This window comes from Arvicanthis niloticus, chromosome 5 (assembly GCF_011762505.2).
Source record: "Arvicanthis niloticus isolate mArvNil1 chromosome 5, mArvNil1.pat.X, whole genome shotgun sequence".
Taxonomy (NCBI): domain Eukaryota; kingdom Metazoa; phylum Chordata; class Mammalia; order Rodentia; family Muridae; genus Arvicanthis; species Arvicanthis niloticus.
Window position 1 is genome coordinate 14,107,782 of NC_047662.1, and position 17,434 is coordinate 14,125,215.

The 17,434-nt window shown below is 51.9% G+C and overlaps 1 protein-coding gene across 1 annotated transcript; it reads left to right on the forward strand.

Annotated features, from left to right (window-relative positions):
• Positions 1-1,345: 1,345 nt before the first annotated feature.
• Padi6 (peptidyl arginine deiminase 6) lies at positions 1,346-15,852 on the forward strand. Its single transcript, XM_034503680.2, has 16 exons — positions 1,346-1,488; positions 1,982-2,159; positions 2,568-2,640; positions 3,778-3,845; positions 4,754-4,865; positions 6,234-6,359; positions 8,014-8,189; positions 8,412-8,515; positions 9,574-9,685; positions 10,884-10,991; positions 11,211-11,365; positions 12,179-12,335; positions 12,414-12,537; positions 13,737-13,807; positions 14,489-14,650; positions 15,394-15,852. The coding sequence occupies exons 1-16, from the start codon at positions 1,397-1,399 to the stop codon at positions 15,625-15,627; spliced, it is 2,052 nt and encodes a 683-aa protein (XP_034359571.1). The 5' UTR covers positions 1,346-1,396; the 3' UTR covers positions 15,628-15,852.
• The last annotated feature ends 1,582 nt before the right edge of the window (positions 15,853-17,434 follow it).

Consider the following 17,434-nt stretch of genomic DNA (forward strand, 5'->3'; position numbering starts at 1 on the left):
GGGAATAACAGGGAGAGAGCCCAGGACCTGGAGGCAGATAGATAGTCCTCTACCAAAGAGCTACACTCCCACCCACCCCTTTTCAAAACATTGACACAGTCTTATTGAATTGGTCAATCTAGGCTTGAAGTTACTCTGTAAGCACAGGCTAGCCTACTTCAACTGGATCTTTTTTTTTTTTTTTTTCTTGACAAAAAATATGTATACTATGGAGTGCAATGTGGTACTTAGTGGCTTTTTGAAACGGCATCATTCTGCAACCCAGGCTGGTCTCAGATTCACAGAAATTCTCTTCCTCAGTCTGGGTGCTGAACAGATGACAGGCAGGGACCATCACATGTGGCTTCGTAGTTTGATCTAGGAACGTCATTACTGAAAGAGACCATGAAACTCTTGATGTACCAGTCACAGGGCATGAGAATGCTGGCCCCTCTACTTTATCAATTTTGAAACGCACGGTAGACATACAATTTCCTTTCTGATGAGTGTGTGTGTGTGCGTGTGTGTGTTCTCACACCACAGTGCACGTGTGAAGGTCAGAGGTCAGCCTAGATGGGCAACAGCTGTAAGCAAGGCTCCACAGGTTTAGTCCATGCACCAGCTGGCCCACACCCACCCCCGGCCCCCACCCTCCACCCCCCCACCCCCCACCCCTCAACGCAATGCAACAATCGACACAGCTGTGAGTGACTGGCTTATCGTTATCACCGGGGAAAGGATGCAGATTGTCTGCCCAGGACTAGGATATTGCAGAGCTAACTAGCTTCCTGACACACGTGTGAGCATAGCACTTTGCCAAGCACCCCCCTCAAGAGCTGCTAAGCAGCATGCATCCTAGAACAGTGGTTCTCAACCTTTTTAACCCTGCGATGCTTTAATACAGTTTTCTATGCCCTGGCCATAAGCTTATTTCATTGCTACCTCATAACTGTGATTGTGCTACTGTTACAAATCCCAAGTGTCTGATATGCAGGATATCTGATGTGTGACACACACCCCACCTTGAGGCCAAAACAGGTTGAGAGCTACTGTTCTAGAACCAAGACACACACACACACACACACAAAATCTTGAGATGTAGCACCCGGACCAGTATAAGGACAGAGCTCCAAGGTTAGACCCCAATATCCCTGGACTGCAGGGTCCACGGGCAGCAGCTGCTGAACCATTGATGCTGAGTGAAAGGGTCTCTCCCTCCCCCTTCCCCATGCCTCCTCCTCCTCCCAGAGCTACCAGGGAGAAAAGCAGGCTCACCTGTGAACCCTTAACAAGGGGGCGGACTGGGGCGGTCCTTACCCCACTAAAGAGGAAGGCCGGGAGGCCCCAGAGCCGGGAGGCAGTTGCTCAGGTAGGCAAGGGCTGTAGCCTACGGTGGCTAGCTTGGTAAGCCTCTGCCATGTCTTTTCAGAGTAATCTCAGCCTGTCTCTGGACAGCCCCACCCATGCCATCTGCGTGGTGGGCATGGAAATCACTTTGGACATCAGTGGGTAAGGCTTGTGGGTGTCTGCAGGGGTAATTGTAAAAGAGGGTCTGGGGAGAGTTCAGGAGTCTGAGGTTAGCCCTCTCGGCTGAACTTACAGGCCCCAAGGAAATCTACTTTGGCCTCTGAGGGTCCTCCCATCCCAGTGCAGGATGCTGATGCTGATTTAGTTTTCTCTGCTTCATGCAAGATCCCCGTTAGCTTTGAAGGTTTCCTTGAGTAGGTGAGGGTTGCGCCTTATGGTTCTGGCATCTGCTCACTCCATCAACTGAGGCATTGGGGGAGCGGGAGGTTGGGGTTGGAAATCATCAGAGGAAGAGTGGCAGTCCCGGGGACTGACGTGGTAAGAGAGAGGCTGAAGATGTTAGGGCCCCCCCCAAACTTCACTGACTACTTTCCTCGATCCCTGTAAGATGGATGCGAATTTGAGGGCTATCCTCGAATCCTGCTGCCTCCTAGGCTGGTGAGTCTCCTAACGGCTACTGTCGCCTACAAACCAGGTGTGCACCAGAGAAGTGTGAGTCCTTCACCATCCGCGGCTCCCCCAGGGTCTTGATCCATATCTCCAGCTCAGTCATCTCTGGAAAAGAGGATGCTGCAGTCTGTCGGCCAATGAAACAGCCCACAGAGGCATTGGTGAGGATGGTGTCGCCCAGCCCCACTGTCGACGAAGACAAGGTGAGCCATGGAGGGGAGAGGGGTAGCCCTTACCTACCAGAACCAACGTTGCAAACTGAGCTGAGTGGTGCCTACCTATTAAGCCCAATTAACCAGGAGGAGAATCAGCCGTTCAAGGTCTTAACCTGCGCTGCCGAGCAAGCTCAAAGCCAGGGAAAGCAACTTTAGTGAGACACTGTTTTTTGTAGAGGTTTTTCTGTGTAGCCCTGGCTGGCCTCGAACTCAAAAATCCCCCTGCCCCTGCCTCCTGAAGACTAGGATTAAAAGTGTACACCACCTAGCAAGACAGTCTCTTAAAAGTCCTAAGTGGTTATGGGGCCCCTGGGTCTGCTCACAATGGATCACTAGAAACTTAGGTGCTGGGTCACATGCTTACACCTAGTCTATGGCGCTGGGCTGTCTCCACAGGTGCTGGTCTCCTACTTCTGTCCTGATAAAGAGATCCCAACAGCCACAGCCGTGCTGCTCCTCACAGGCATTGGTAAGTCTTCCCTCTAGGAGCTGAAGCCCACCCAGTGTTCCTCTGGAGAGCGGGGCAGGTGTTGTGAAGCAAAGGAGAGGTTCCTTGTGTGTAAGATGACCTCCTAGTGGCCTCGAGGTATCCACACACCTGTTCCCTTGAAACTCAGTCATTTAGAAACAACCAGAATTTAAGATACCTGTCCCACCTCCTCGTTCTCATTGCTGACGGGTCTGGTCCAGTTACTACATCACCTTGGTGTAGAGCTGCACTTAGCAGCTTAGTGATCTAAGGAAGTCTGACACTCTGTGTGAGCGTGCATGAAGCCAGGGGGAGGATATCAGATGCCCTGGGACTGGAGTTACAGGTAGAATCGAAACACGTGCTGATGCATGCTGGGAACGGAACTCGGCTCCTCTGGGAGAGAGCAGTAAGAGCTAACAGCTGAGCTATCTCTCCAGCCTTGTCTCAAAGCTGCTTTGTAAGAATCAGGTAGCCACTGTGGCTGGCTCCCTCCCTGACTTACTCATGAAGATCGGCATGCCTCTGATAGACGCTGCCTCTAACCAAGAGTGTCCAACCTGTGGCCCAGTACAGCTATATATAGCTACATCCCAATATAAAATTGTACATTTATTTTTGCTAAGCTATAGTAGTGCATGCAAAGCACCCAGGAGTCAAAGCACCCAGGAGGCCCAGGCAAGGCAGATCATGTTTTAGGACAGCCTGGTCTACAAAGTGAGTTCCAGGACCCCAGAACTACACAGAAACCCTGTCAGAATCTAAAGTTTAGTGTGACTGAGTCGATCGCACGGTCTTCAGCACAGATCTTGTAGGTACAGATGCTGCACTCTTTTTTTTTTTTTTTAAGAATTTATGTATGAGTAGTACACTGTCACTGTCTTCAGAGGGCTTCAGATCCCATTGCAGATGGTTGTGAGCCACCATGTGGTTGCTGGGAATTGAACTCGGGATCTCTGGAAGAACAGTCGGTGCTCTTGACCACTGAGCCATCTCTCCATCCCAGTGCTTGACACTAAGATACCTCGTTAGGCTTTCCACCAACCATGTTAGGCTGGACTCGCCCTGTGAGGATTGCCAGAGCTTCTGGGCCCTGTTAGCAGTCCAGGCATCTGAGGTCCTCCCCTTCCCTTTCAGAGGTCTCCCTGGAGGCAGACATCTATCGAGATGGACAACTGGACATGCCAAGTGATAAGCAAGCTAAGGTAAGGTTGCCTCAAGAGAGGGGGCAGGACCCAGGGGAGCTGTCCCTTAGCCCCAGACCATGTTTATCTGACTTCTGGGGTGTCCAAGTCTCCTCACTATACCACAAATCAAGTTCAATGAAGTAAACTTCTGATCTACTGAAAAACAGCCAGGTTGTGTGCACCTAGAAAGTGTGTGTGTGTGGTACCTAGCAAGGTGTAGGTGTGAGCCTAGCAAGGCATGGTGTATGTTTGCCTGCATGCTAGCAAGGAAGTGTGTGTGCATGTCCACACACTCACCTAGCAAGCTGTGTGTGTGTGTGTGTGTGTGTGTGGTGTGTATGTCTGCCTGCCTGCCTGCCTAACAAGGTGTGGTGTGTGCATGCATGTGTACCTAGCCTGGTATGTGTGGTATGTGTTCCTTTTAACCCCAGCATCCCAGAAGTAGAAACTAGAAGATTGGGGTTTGAAGATACACAGGGAATTCCAAGCCCCCTTGGGCTATACAGTAGATTCTGTCTCAAAACAAAATGGAGCCAGCTGTGATGGCAGCTGTCATCCCAGTACCTGGATGACTGATGGCAGGATAGTTTAATGCCACCCCAGGCTTTTTACATAGCCAGACTGACCCAAAACAAAACCAAGATAGCCAGGTGTCCAGAGGCACTGGCTTGGTTATGTAGTTGCCTCTAGCTGTCAGCTGCCATCTCTGGACCTCTAGTGGGACATGGCTCTTGCAGCCCTGCATTCCAGAAACAAAGCAGCAGTGGTTACCTTTAATCCATCCATCCAGTAGCTTTCTGTCCCACAGGTCATCTTTCTCAATCTGTGTCCCCTGGGTCCCCAGGGCCTGGGATGACAAAGCTTCTGAATAGGAGAAGCAGAAGGTTGGCCTGTCTTTCCTACCTCAGTGTCCCTGTCACTTGCAGAAAAGGTGGATGTGGGGTCTGAACGGCTGGGGAGCCATCCTGCTTGTGAATTGTAATCCTGGTGACACAGACCAGACTGAAGAACAGCCCAGCATCCAGGAGGGCCCCAAAGGTATTGCACACTTGATGTCCTCCACTTCTCTCAAGCTCTGGCCACCCCTTGACACACACGCAGGTCACAGCTGATTTCCTTGGAGATGACTGAGTCTTTTTATTATAGGTTGACGGGGAGGGGTGTATCTCTCCCTAGAAGGACATTTGTGTATGAGGAGGTTCCCCCACCCCCACCCCGCTCCATCTATGGAATCCAGAGTTCTTACCACCTTGTGAGGTCAAATGCCTCATCTCTACCTCCCAGGTGGCAAAATGAGGCTTAGCCTGGAAATGATGGCTTGTTATCTGACACCAAGACTTTGCATGGGAACTGTTTCCAGCCTATATAAGGGTTTTATGCCTTGAAGCTGTGTAGTGAGTCTGGATGGTTCCATACAAAGATGTGTGTGTAGCTTTTTAAGAGCGCTGTCCGTAGCCAGGCAGTTGGTAGCGCACACCTTTAGTCCCAGCACTTGACAGGCAGAGGCAGGCAGATTTCCAAGTTCAAGGCCAGCCTGGTCTACAAAACGAGTTTCAGGACAGCCAGGGCTACACAGAGACCCTGTCTCAAGAACTGTACTCCCTCAACCCCCTTCCCCCCCCAAAAAAAAACCAAGCAAACACAATGATTGATTACATATTGTGTGTACACGAGTTTATGTGACCATGTGTGTATTGGAGCCCCTGAGGTCAGAGTAGCAGAGCTCCTGGAACTGGAATTGAGTCGTTGTAACTACGTGAAGTAGATGCTGGGAGCCACACCCAGATCCTGTGGCAGAGCAGCAAATGCTCTTAGCCACTGACCCAGCTTTCTGCTCTTACACGTGTGTGTGTGTGTGTGTGTGTGTGTGTGTGTGTGTGTGTGTGTGTGTGTGTGTGTGAGAGAGAGAGAGAGAGAGACGGTGGTCTCGTGTAGCCCTGGCTGGCCTTGAACTTCTGAAATCTACCTCTTGAATTACAAAGGTGTGTTTGACCGCACCCAGTTTATACAGTGCAAGGGATTGTACCCCAAGGGCTCTGTGCATTGCGAGGCAAGCCCGCTACCAGCTAAGCTACATCCTCGGTTCTCACACAGTCTTAATGTCAGAGAACGAGCCAGCATTTCCCAGCTGAACCTCATTTTGCCACCTGGGAGGTAGAGATGAGGTGTTTGACCTCACAAGGTGACAAGAACTCCGGATTCCATAGATGGAGCGGGGGAAATCTCACTCCCGTGAGCAGGCTACAGACCTTGGAGTGTCCCAGGAGCAGAGGATGTCTCATGAGCCTTAAAGACAGATGATAGCTCATACCTGTCATCCCAGCCTGGGCAGCCAAGACTCAATACCATGAAGTCCCTGTCCTATTCTGGTGCCTAGTCTGAACCTGTGCCTGTCCTTCTGCCCAGAAATTCAGAACCTATCTCAGATGACTCTAACTGTGGAGGGCCCCACCAGCATCCTACAGAACTACCAGATGCTTCTTCATACCTCTGAGGAAGAGGCAAAGAAGACCAGAGTCTACTGGTCTCCAAGTAAGTCCCTGCTCTACTCCACCTCGGCGTGCTGGCCAGGTGGTGGCTCTATAGTACCTGTAATAGGGTGCCCAGAAGCAGCTATGGTCGCAGGTCACAGGTTGTGTAGCCGGATGTGTGTTGCAAGGGCTATTTGGGTCCCACCTTGACCACAGAGTGTAGGTTTATCCACACTATGGGTTAGCCAGTCCATCTGTACGATGCCTAGCTTCAGGTTTCTCATAGCTGGGAAAGGAAAAATTCATTTGCGCTGACAGGACACCTTACAGGGATAATATCCCCCAAGTTAACTCCACCTAGGAGGATCCATTGAAAACAAACTTAAATTTGTGTGTAGGTATCTTTGCCTACGTGCTTGTCTAGACACTGTGTGTGGGGGCACTTCTAGGCCCAGAAGAGGGTGTGGGATTCCTGGTTAGATGGTTGTGAGCCTGTAATCTGTAGGTGCTGGGACTTTTAACCTGGGTCCTCTGGAAGGTGTGGCCAGCGTTAACCACTGAACCATCCTGTCTAGCCTGGAACCATCTTCTTAGCCAAGACCTCACTAGAGTGAGGTTTTCAGAATCTGGTGACTCAGAAGGCAGAGTGACAGTGGTCATGGCCCATCCCAAGTGGCACCTCATCCCCTGCTCACCCCCAAGTAGGCAAGTGGCACATGCTGTCTGCTATCCAGGTTGACTGAAGGGCCTGGGAAAATGAGTGTGGTGGACCGAGGGCTGCTGGCTTTGACTTCCCATCACTGGCCTGGTAACTGCTGTAGGACTGGGGTGAGAAGGCCCCAGGTAGTCACGGTGACACCAGGAAGCTTTTCTGGCTTGACTCTCGGGTAATCGGGAATTTCCAATGAGAATGGCCAGTGTGGAGTCTAGTTACTAACGACCACCTGATATATGGTCAGTAACCTTTTAGGTGTCTTCGTGGTTTCTCATTTGGCCTAGGAAACTGAAATGGACTTCATTCATGATGAATTGGGGGCAGGGCACCACACAGCTCTAGGTCCCTCCAGAAATTGGGAGAGGTCATCCACCCATCCCCATGACAGCGGCTGACATGCTGGCATGGCTGCCAAAGGCCGTCTCTGCATGCCAAGTGTGTCACCTTGGGGGCTCGGTTAGAATTCTGTTCAAGTGCCTTTCAAATTCAACACGTGAGTGTGGGTTCAGAGTCCCGACTCCCAACGTGTCCGTCATAAGCCTTCAAAGCGACGTTGGCACTGAGCCCGGGGAGGTAACTCGGGAAAGCACTCGGCACCTAATATGAATTAGAGTTCAGATCCCGGCACATGCTCAAGTCTAGGTGAGGTGTGGTGCGCTCTGGAACCCCAGAGCTGAGGAGGTAGATGGCAGAATTCTTGAAGCTGATCGGCTGCTCTCGCTGAATCGGTGAAAGTGATCTTGTCCCTGTCCCAAAGAAGGTGGTGGCTTGATGCCGCCTGTGCCAACTTCTGGCCTCCACTTGCATGTGTGCACACATGCAAACACATAGTATGCTGGTGTATCGAGTGGCTGTTGACGGTCCCTCAGCCCTTGGCTCCAGTGTCCAGTCCCATGTCAAGATGGACCTAAAGTCTGCTGTGCTTGATCAACTGTTGGAATAGTGACTTCAACCACAAAGCTTTAGCAGCTGGTCACCCCTCTTTTTTTATCTATCCTAGGTGGCACCTCTGCCTATCAAATGGTACTAGGACCTGACAAACCTGTCCATATCCTGCCTACCTTTGAGAACCGTGGGAAAGAGACTTTCTACGTAGAAGCCAAGGAGTTTCCATCTGCCAGCTTCTCAGGCCTGGTCTCCTTCTCTGTCTCTCTAATAGAGAAGGCTCATGATCAGGTATGCTACCAGGTCAGAGTCCCTGGGCTTGGCAGAGGGAGAGCCACAGTGCTTAGGCAGGACACTGAGGAATGTCTAGCTCTCGGCACAGCTGGGGTGTCCTAGAAAGCTGTGGAAGGCAGCGGGTTCCAGGGATGGGCTCAGATGAACAGCTGTGAACCACAGTGGGATGCGAAGGGAAAAGCGGCCAGGTCGTGATGGAAATCCCATCATCCACTGCAGTTGATCCCAGAGACCCCGCTCTATAAAGATACAGTGGTGTTCCGGGTGGCACCGTATATCTTCATGCCTAGCACCCAGCTGCCTCTCGAGGTTTACCTGTGCAGGTAAGAGCGACTGAAGCCACCTGGGCAGTGGGTATCACTGGCATCTCCCCCTCCCTCCCTCCTTCCTTCCCTCCCCCCCTTCCCAGGCCAGGTAGGAGGTTTAGTCTTTGGAGAGTTGCATAGGATGTCAGCATCAATGCTGGGCCCTGGGCCTAGACTAGACTCCAACTAGGATGCTTCCCAGTTGTGACTCACGAGTGCGGTCAACTCTTAAGGGTCCAGTTTGTAAAGTCGGATGCCTTGACATCAACCTCAGATATCGCTTTGTACTCAAGAAACAGCCATCCACTGTGGATCCGTGAGTGGTGTTGGTCCTCTGTATGAAAATATAAAATCTCAAGTGTTTCCAGGTGTGGAAACCCCAGCACCTTGAATCCCAGCACTCAGGAGACAAGAGGCAGGCCAATCTTCATAGCAAGTTCCAGGTCATTATGTAGTAACGAAAACTTTCCTTTAAAAAAACAAAAAAACAAAAACAAAACAAAACTGGGAAGTGGTGACGCACGTCTTTAATCCCAGCACTTGGGACTTGGGAGGCAGAGGCAGGTGGATTTCTGAGTTTGAGGCCAGCCTGGTCTACAGAGTTAATTCCAGGACAACCAAGGCTATACAGAGAAACCATGTCTCAAAAAACCAAAAAAAAAAAAAAAAAAAAAAAGAAAAAAAATTCCAGATGTGCACATGTCTCCATACCCCTACAGATAGGGTGACCTCATAGGGTGTCCTCATAGGCCAGCTTGCCCTGCTTAGTTTCTGGTAGTCCCTTAGGGAGCAAGCAGTCACTCAATAGTTTGAGCAGAGAAGCCCATACCAGTGTAGACTAAAGGGCATACACAGAGGTGATGAAAAGGTGCCAACAGGGTTGGACCATCACTAGCCTCTAGCAAGGTCTAGGTAGAAAGTCCAAGCCAGTGACCTATGCAGAAGTAAGGGGGGTAGGTTGTTGCTCCATCACTTTGTGTGCGGAAAATGGCCCCTTCCTCACCTTCCCCCTGGGACAAGGGAGAATGACTGTTTTGAGAACCTCGAAATCACAGTGGGCTTCTCGGTGGTGGCAGGGAGCTACAGCTGCAAGGCTTTGTGGACACCGTGACAAAGCTGAGCGAGAAGAGCAACGTGCAGGTGGCTTCTGTCTATGAGGACCCCAACCGCCAGGGCAAGTGGCTCCAGGTAACTGACACCCACCTGGGATGATCTAGCCACGGAGGAGCGGGACAAGGGAGGCTTGGCACGTGTCACCAAGATGGCGTTGAGAGTGAGCTAGCATACCACCACCAAGGCATGATGGCTTGTCAAGGATAATCTGGAATCTAGTCCCTTTCCAGATTCCAGATGTTTCAAGATTACAGCTGAGCTCCGTTGCAGGTGCTAGAGCCGGGGTAGGTGGGCTCTCGGGATCAGAGCTGGCTTGGCTTCGGTTCTTCAGGGTCATTCTGCTCCAAGAACAGCTGAACACTCACCAGAGGCTAGAGATAAGGACAGATGCCTTCACTCCAGCCAGGCCTGAGCCCAAGTGTTGAGAGAAAGAGGGACAGACGTAATAGCCTTTATCAGGTCACTTGGGTAGCTGAGGAGGCATTCTGATGGGTCATAAGCCAGGCACAGCTGGGGCTGGGCTGGGGGCCAGCAGCTCTTCAGTAGGGTGGTTGCCATGGAGATTACAATGGGGGGTGTACATGGAGGAATGAGGAGTTAATCAGAGGCAGACAGGATTCACACTGTAGGTTAAGAAGCCCCTTCCAGCAAAGTACAGAAGTGAACTCAAAGCAAGGAGGGGGTGGCACTTTAAAGGTTCACCTGAGGTCAAGGGCTAAGGATGTAGCTCAAAGTGCTTGCCTTGTAGAGTCCCAAGTTCAGTCCCCAGCACTGTGTAAACTGGGGGGTGGGGGTGGGGATCAAGAATCCAAAGGCCAGCCTTGGCTAGATAGCAAGTTTTAAAGGTTATATGAGATTTGCTCTCAAAGGACGTCCCCAATCTACACTCCCTTCCCCCACCCCCACCCCCCAGCCCCACAAAAAAGTTCTTGGCTGAGATGCAAGAAACTGGTTTTGGGAGATCTGCTAGAAGGTATCATAAGGCAGGTCATAGTGACTGCTTGCCTGCAGATACCAGAAACCAGTTGACTTGGTTTGTAAATAGAGTTGGCAGGCCTGTCAGTGGCTTGAGAGACGATGGATTCTCAGTCTTAAGCCAGAAGGCTGGAATGTCGAGTTGAGCAAAGCCTCTGGGCAAAGTTTTGAGGGCTGAGCAGGAGCTGGCCTAAAAACTTTTCTCTTGTCTTCGGCTGCTCCCAGAGGGCGTGCAGCAGACGTGGAAGCAGCAGCGGTGGATGGGGAGAGTTAACTTGCGTCTTTCTGTCTCCCCCAGGACGAGATGGCTTTCTGCTATACTCAGGCGCCTCACAAGACACTGTCCTTGATCCTTGATACCCCGAGGGTTTCCAATCTGGACGATTTCCCCGTGAAATACTCACTGGTGTGGAGCTGGGATTGCTTATGAATATAGTCGACTTCTCGGGCCTGGTGTTGAGTCACAGTTGCTGGGATGTCCAGGGGCGGGGAGGAGGGGGTGTGGTGTGGGGAGATCTCTGGTGCTATCTGAGGAGGAAGGGGAGACCTGCATGTCCCGGACAGTGGTGCTATGGATCCAGTCCCTCCTGGGTAACACCCCTTTCCCTGCCGGGTCTCCTCCTAGAGCCCTGGTGTTGGCTACCTGATCCAACAAACTGAGGACCACCGGGTGGCTAGCCTGGATTCCATCGGGAACATAATGGTATCCCCGCCCGTCAAGGCTCAGGGCAAAGACTACCCGCTAGGAAGGGTCCTCATTGGTGGCAGCTTTTACCCCAGGTGAGCAGAGAGACCAGAGGGCAGGTGACCCAGGTGCTTTAAGGAAAAAGACTGTCACCCTGGTTCCAGTAACTCTTGGATGCCCCCGAAGCAGATCTGTTCTGCATCCTTCTTGAAACTCTGAAGGGTACTCGAACCTCTTTGGCTTGTGTAACACTTGAAGTTAGAAGAAGCAAGCGTGAGGGATGGGGCTAGAGGTGTGACACGGCATTATGAATACAATGTTCTGCCTGCATGTATGCCTGCAGGCCAGAAGGGGGCGCCACACCTCACTACAGATGGATGTGAGCCGCCAAGTGGTGGCTTGGAATTGAACTCGGGACCTCTGGAAGGACAGCCAGTGCTCTTAACCACTGAGCCATCTCTCCAGCCCTGATTCTCTAGTTTAAATCTAACAGAGCTGTTGGTCCAGGAAGACAGGACTCTCAAACAATGGGGGTTGGGCGGGAGCATTGTAACTCCCGTATCCCTGGGCTCGGACATCAGGGTCACGTGATTGGGCTTGAGCTATGTCACAGTAAGGGCCACCCCCACATTTTAAAGCTTTATTCCTGTGGATGAGAACCATAGAACATGCTGAGCTCAACTCAGTCTGTCCTCTACTATGTGGGTCCTGGGGATTCAATATGGTCCCCCAGGTTTGGCGACAGGCATTTATCTTAGCCAGTTCGTTGGCCCACAATAAGGAATCTTTTCTAAAGCCACCCTGTTCATTGGCTAGAGCAGTCCAGTGAAGTCCACCAAAGGGGTAGCTCAGTTGTCGGCAGCGCCAATGTCACAGTATCTCCAAGGTGTCCCCATCTTCCCTTCCAGCTCTGAGGGCCGAAACATGAGCAAGACCCTGCGAGAATTCGTGTATGCCCAGCAGGTCCAGGCCCCCGTGGAACTCTTCTCGGATTGGCTGATGACGGGTCACGTGGATCAGTTCATGTGCTTTGTCCCTATCGATGAGAGAAACGATGAGCAGAAGGTTGGTGTTAGGGGCCGGAGAGGGTGCATCTGCTGGGAGACCCCAGGGACCCGCACAGACTCTGGCCTCCTTTTCCAGGCCTTCCGCCTGCTGCTGGCCAGCCCCAGTGCCTGCTTTGAGCTGTTTGAACAGAAGGAGAAGGAGGGCTATGGGGACGTGACCCTGTTTGAAGACATCAGAGCGGAACAGCTTCTTTCTAACGGTAAGGTGACTCTCACCTAGTACCTTCCTTCCCCCCACCCCCTAAGGGTCTCACTGTGGATGTGGAACCATGGCTGTCCTGGAACTTCCTCTGTAGACAAGGCTGGACTCGAACTCGGATCCCCCTGCCTCTGCCTCCTGAATGCTGAGAATCAAAGGTGTGTGCCACCACTGCCTGGAGTAAGTAGTCTCTAGAGCAGCGGTTCTTAACCTTCATAACGCTGCGTGACCCTTTAATACCGCTCCTCATGTCATGGTGGCCCCCAACCACAAAATCCGCTTTCATTGCTACTTTGTAACTAATTTTGCTACTGTTATGAATTCTAGTGTAAATGTTTTCCAGTGTCCTTTGGTTGCGACCCACAGGTTGAGAACCACTGTTGTGGCGTCTGCATTTGTCATCAGTGGTAGAGAGGGCAGAGGATCTTAAGAGCTGGTGGGATGCCCATTGTTGGGACACTTTACACCGTGGGTGGGGTACCCTACTGTCCAGGCAGACCCCAAAGCAATGGGCCACAGTAAGGTGGCTCCAGTAGCCTCAGCTTTGGTGGTGCTGTGTGACCTCCAAGAGGGCCCACTGGAGTTAATATATGCCACTAGCACTTCTGGGTCTCCCTTAAGGCAATATTCCTTTAAACACAAGGGGACTGGCAGAGGAGGTGTGCCCTGGGCCGCCTGACAGGATGTTGTAGGAACTCAGAGAGACAAAGATCTGCTCCAGAAAGAGGTGGGGGCATTTGGGAGGTTCTCTCGACCTGGGTTTAGAGACTCGAGATATTTACTCTTGTTAGCTCCTGAGCAACAGTCTGTGGTAGGGCCTAGGGATGCCTTTCTTGTCGCAGTGACAGAAGGTCATGGGGAGACATACAGAAGGCAAAGACTGTGCATGTCACCTCTGAGTTGGCACCCGAGGGTCAAAGTTTGAGCTGATGTCCACATACATGTAGAAGGGTCCTGACCCACTTAGGTGGGTAGCGCCATACAGCTGTGCAGAGAGGGTTGACATGTCCAGCTGAGTGGGGCTGATGTCACCATCCTAACGCACTCTACGTTTGCTTCCTTTGAGCCCAGGTCATTGGTAGTAAACCCTGTCTGAGGTTTCCACTGTCAAGGAGTACTACATTCAGCTCCTGACGTAAGATGCGAGACCCAGTTGTGGGTCAAGCTGGTCACTGGTCTGCCTGGTGTGTGTCTCCACAGGGAGGGAGGTCAAAACCATTTCCCAAATCCTGGCTGACAAGACCTTGCGAGAGCAGAACACGTATGTTGAGGTAATGGCCTGGGGTGCGGGCCTGTCCCCACAAAGGCACTGGCATTGCAGGACTTGCAGAGAGGATTTTGAATCCTACTGCGGGGTGGGTACGGCCACCAGGCCCAGATATGGACTTCAGGGGTGCAGTGGGGTACTGTTCATTGGGTCCTTACTCCTCTTAGACTATACCACCGTGTGTGGTGCCCTGGCCTTTGCAGGGCCACCTGCCAGGTATAGGGCCAAGGTAAGCCTTGGGTCTAGAGGTTTGATCTTCTTTCAAGCTGAAGTTGGATGCCAAGGGTGATGCCATCAGTGGGGACGTGTCCACTGGTGTGTTGAGCAGGCATGAGTATTTGCTTTGGATCTTTTAAAGGAAGAACCCGAGGTCCGAAGATGGCTGTTTGTCTCCCAGCCCCAAGTCTGCTCATGTAACCCCTGTCCTGTTCATCCGAGGGATGAAGGTGCCTCGGTGACACAGTGGTGTCCAGCAAAGACTAGTCAGGGATGCTGGCCTCTTGCATGCCAGCCTTTTCTCTGAATCCACTTCACCTTAGCCTGCTATAAGGGAAGGCTACCACGGCCCTGCAGGACTCTGGCTCATAAGACTCGAGCCAAATAGCTCTCTGGGACCTTTTCTGGAGCTGCTCCTTTGTGATCTGTTCACAATCCCGCCATCCGTCCCCACTTCCCTGTTCTGCAGAAGTGCATCAGCCTGAACCGCACCCTCCTGAAGAAGGAACTGGGATTGGTAGACAAGGACATCATCATGATCCCACAGCTCTTCTGCCTGGAGATACTAACAAATGTCCCCTCCAACCAGCAGACCACAAAGCTCTTCGCGAGGCCATACTTCCCTGACATGGTGAGGATTGCTGGCCACGCCTGCTTCAGACACATCTGCTTAGCCCACGATGTTTGGTGCTTTGCTGGCCACAGTGCGAGATTGTGCCAGATGGGTGTGGTGGCCTGAAATGGGGGCCGGATGTAGCCCCCAGGTTCATGCGTATAGTACCAAAGCTGAGCCTGCTGAGCCTGCTGAGCCTGAGGGAACACATTGTTTTGTTTAAAGATTTATTGAGTGCTGATGTCTGTAATATACAGCTGCAGGCCAGAAGAGGGCGCCAGATCCCGTTACAGATGGCTGTGAGCCACCATGTGGTTGCTGGGAATTGAACTCTTGGGAAAGCAGTCAGTGCTCTTAACCACTGAGCCATCTCTCCAGCCCCAGGAAGGCATTCTTAACTGCTAGCTGGGATATAGGGTACACAGACAAGGCCGGAGCAACAAATCTAGAGATGAAGAAGTTAAGTCACTACGGTTAGCTGCTGGTCAGATTTGCCAAGAAACAATTGGCACACACTGGAAAGCCAAGCAAATAGACCGATCTCACTGAGACTTTTTTTTTTTTTTAATGAGTGATGCCTACGTAGACACAGGCTTTAGCAGTCTGGTCAACCCTAGGGAGTGATGGGTGGGTTTTGCCTGTATCTAATTTTATGTCCCTACCCCCCCCCCCACCCACCAGGAAGGGCGGGCGGGATAGCTTTCAGGACTGTTCCTGTTTAGCCTCAGCTCTAACAGCTGCCTGATCGTAACTCTTAACAGCTGCAGACAATCGTGCTGGGGAAGAACCTTGGCATCCCCAAGCCCTTTGGGCCCCAGATCAAGGGCACCTGCTGCCTTGAAGAGAAAGTGTGTGAATTACTGGAGCCCCTGGGTCTCAAATGCACCTTCATTGACGATTTTGATTGCTACATGACCAACATGGGGGACACCTGTTCCAGTGTCATCGTAAACCGGGTGCCCTTTGCGTTCAAGTGGTGGAAGATGACCCCATAAACCCTGGACCCCGGAGTGGCCAGTCTGCCCCAGCGTGGATGGCCTTTACCACATAGATCAGTAGTGGGTGTGAGTGGTGGCGGTGCACTGGGTTGAAGGATCTGAGCTGGGGAGTTGGGGTGTCTCAGATCTACCAACTTAACACCTCTGGAGGGGAAAGAGGAAAACCTGTGTAAACAAACTTACCATAGAGCCAATAAAGCATGGTGTTCTGAATGTATCTTACGGGAAGCTGCCTTACTTGGCTGAAGGGGCTGCTGAGGGTGCAGGCCCCATCCTTCAGTGGCTGGGGCCCCGAGTGGCCACTGCTTCTGAATTTATAACGGAAAGTATAGAGCTGAACTTTAAATGCTTTGGGTTTGAAGTGGCTAAGCTATACTCCAGGTTGGAGGATGGGGAGGAATCACCCCCACTGTCCCTACAGACAGGGTCTAAGCAGAGATGGCATCCTGCTGGCAGGCAGCTGGCCCCAGCAACTGGAGGTCTCCTTGATCTTGTCAGGTAACATCGAGGATAAAGATAACCCCGGTAAGCTCATGCTGGCTCTCAAAGCCTGCAGTCTCCACTCTAGCAGGTGTCTCGGCTCACTGCCTGTGTCAAGGGCGGGCGCTGGTAACAACAGAGGCCTTCCAAGGTCTGGTACATCTGCGTGTTCCTACTGCCCTTGGCAAACCTGAAAACGGTGGCTCTCATCCTATGAGTTAGGGGTAGAGCAGGGCCTGGAGCCAGCAATGACACCCACCACACTGCCACACCCCTAAGGCTTGTAGGTAGCAGGGGGTAAAAGCATGTGACCTTGCAGTCTGATGGAGCAAGGGGTAAAGGACATTCCCCCAAGCTGTCCTGCTTGGAAGAAGTTTCCTGCCCTGCATCCCTGTCCTACAACAGTGACTGAACAGCAGTGACAACAGTGACTGAACAGCAGTGGCGTTTGCTGACCTTGAGCTACTAAGTGGAGTGATAGGTGTGGGTTTGTCGCTCAGGCTGTTCTGGCCTCGGGTGACATGTAGTTTCTTGTCTTGGTCACTTGTACTCAATGAATCGGTTACAGTTGATGCTGCAGAGAACTTTGTGGCTGCGGCCTCTACTGTTAGTCTGGACCCTGACACACCAGTAACGTTCAACGTTGAGGGCATGGGTCTGGGAGGGTAAGGGGTCCCCATGCCATGTCTACTTGTATTCCTGGATGCTGAGTTGTAGATCCAGAGCCATCCCTAGAGCTGGAGTACGGAGCCCAGGAGGGGGAACAACACCTGCCTGCCTTGGCACTGCTTTCCTGGGGGATTCACCTGTTTCTGTTGAGGTCTCTGAGCAAATCCCTGGAGGGGCCCTGGCGGGCTCAGCTTGCCTGTAGGCCCCTGGGCTCTAGCAGGATGGCCCTTGGGACATCTGATGCATCCATCTTCCACAGCCTGCCTATCGGACACCTACAGAAGTGGCTTCTCAAAACGATAAAAGCAGCTCCAGAACAGACTTCCATTTTGTAATGGATTCTTGGCTCTGGCTTATGAGTGGTTAATTCTGTCAAAGCCAGTGGCCACTCGGGATCAGGCTCACACACTGCTCTCAGTGGGGAGAATGTACTCCATATCTGACTAAAGGTTCCGTGCCCCCATGGCCTGGCCTAACGGGCTGGGAAGGACTCAGCCTGGTTGTAAGACCCTAGAATAAGGCCAGTGAGAATACACCTCTGGGCAGGGAGACCATCCCAGGACCCCACCAAGGACCACATACAACTTGAAGCCACACTGGCCAACTAACTTGAGGGTGACTTGGATAAGGTGATAATCCAGAACCACTTTTGTGA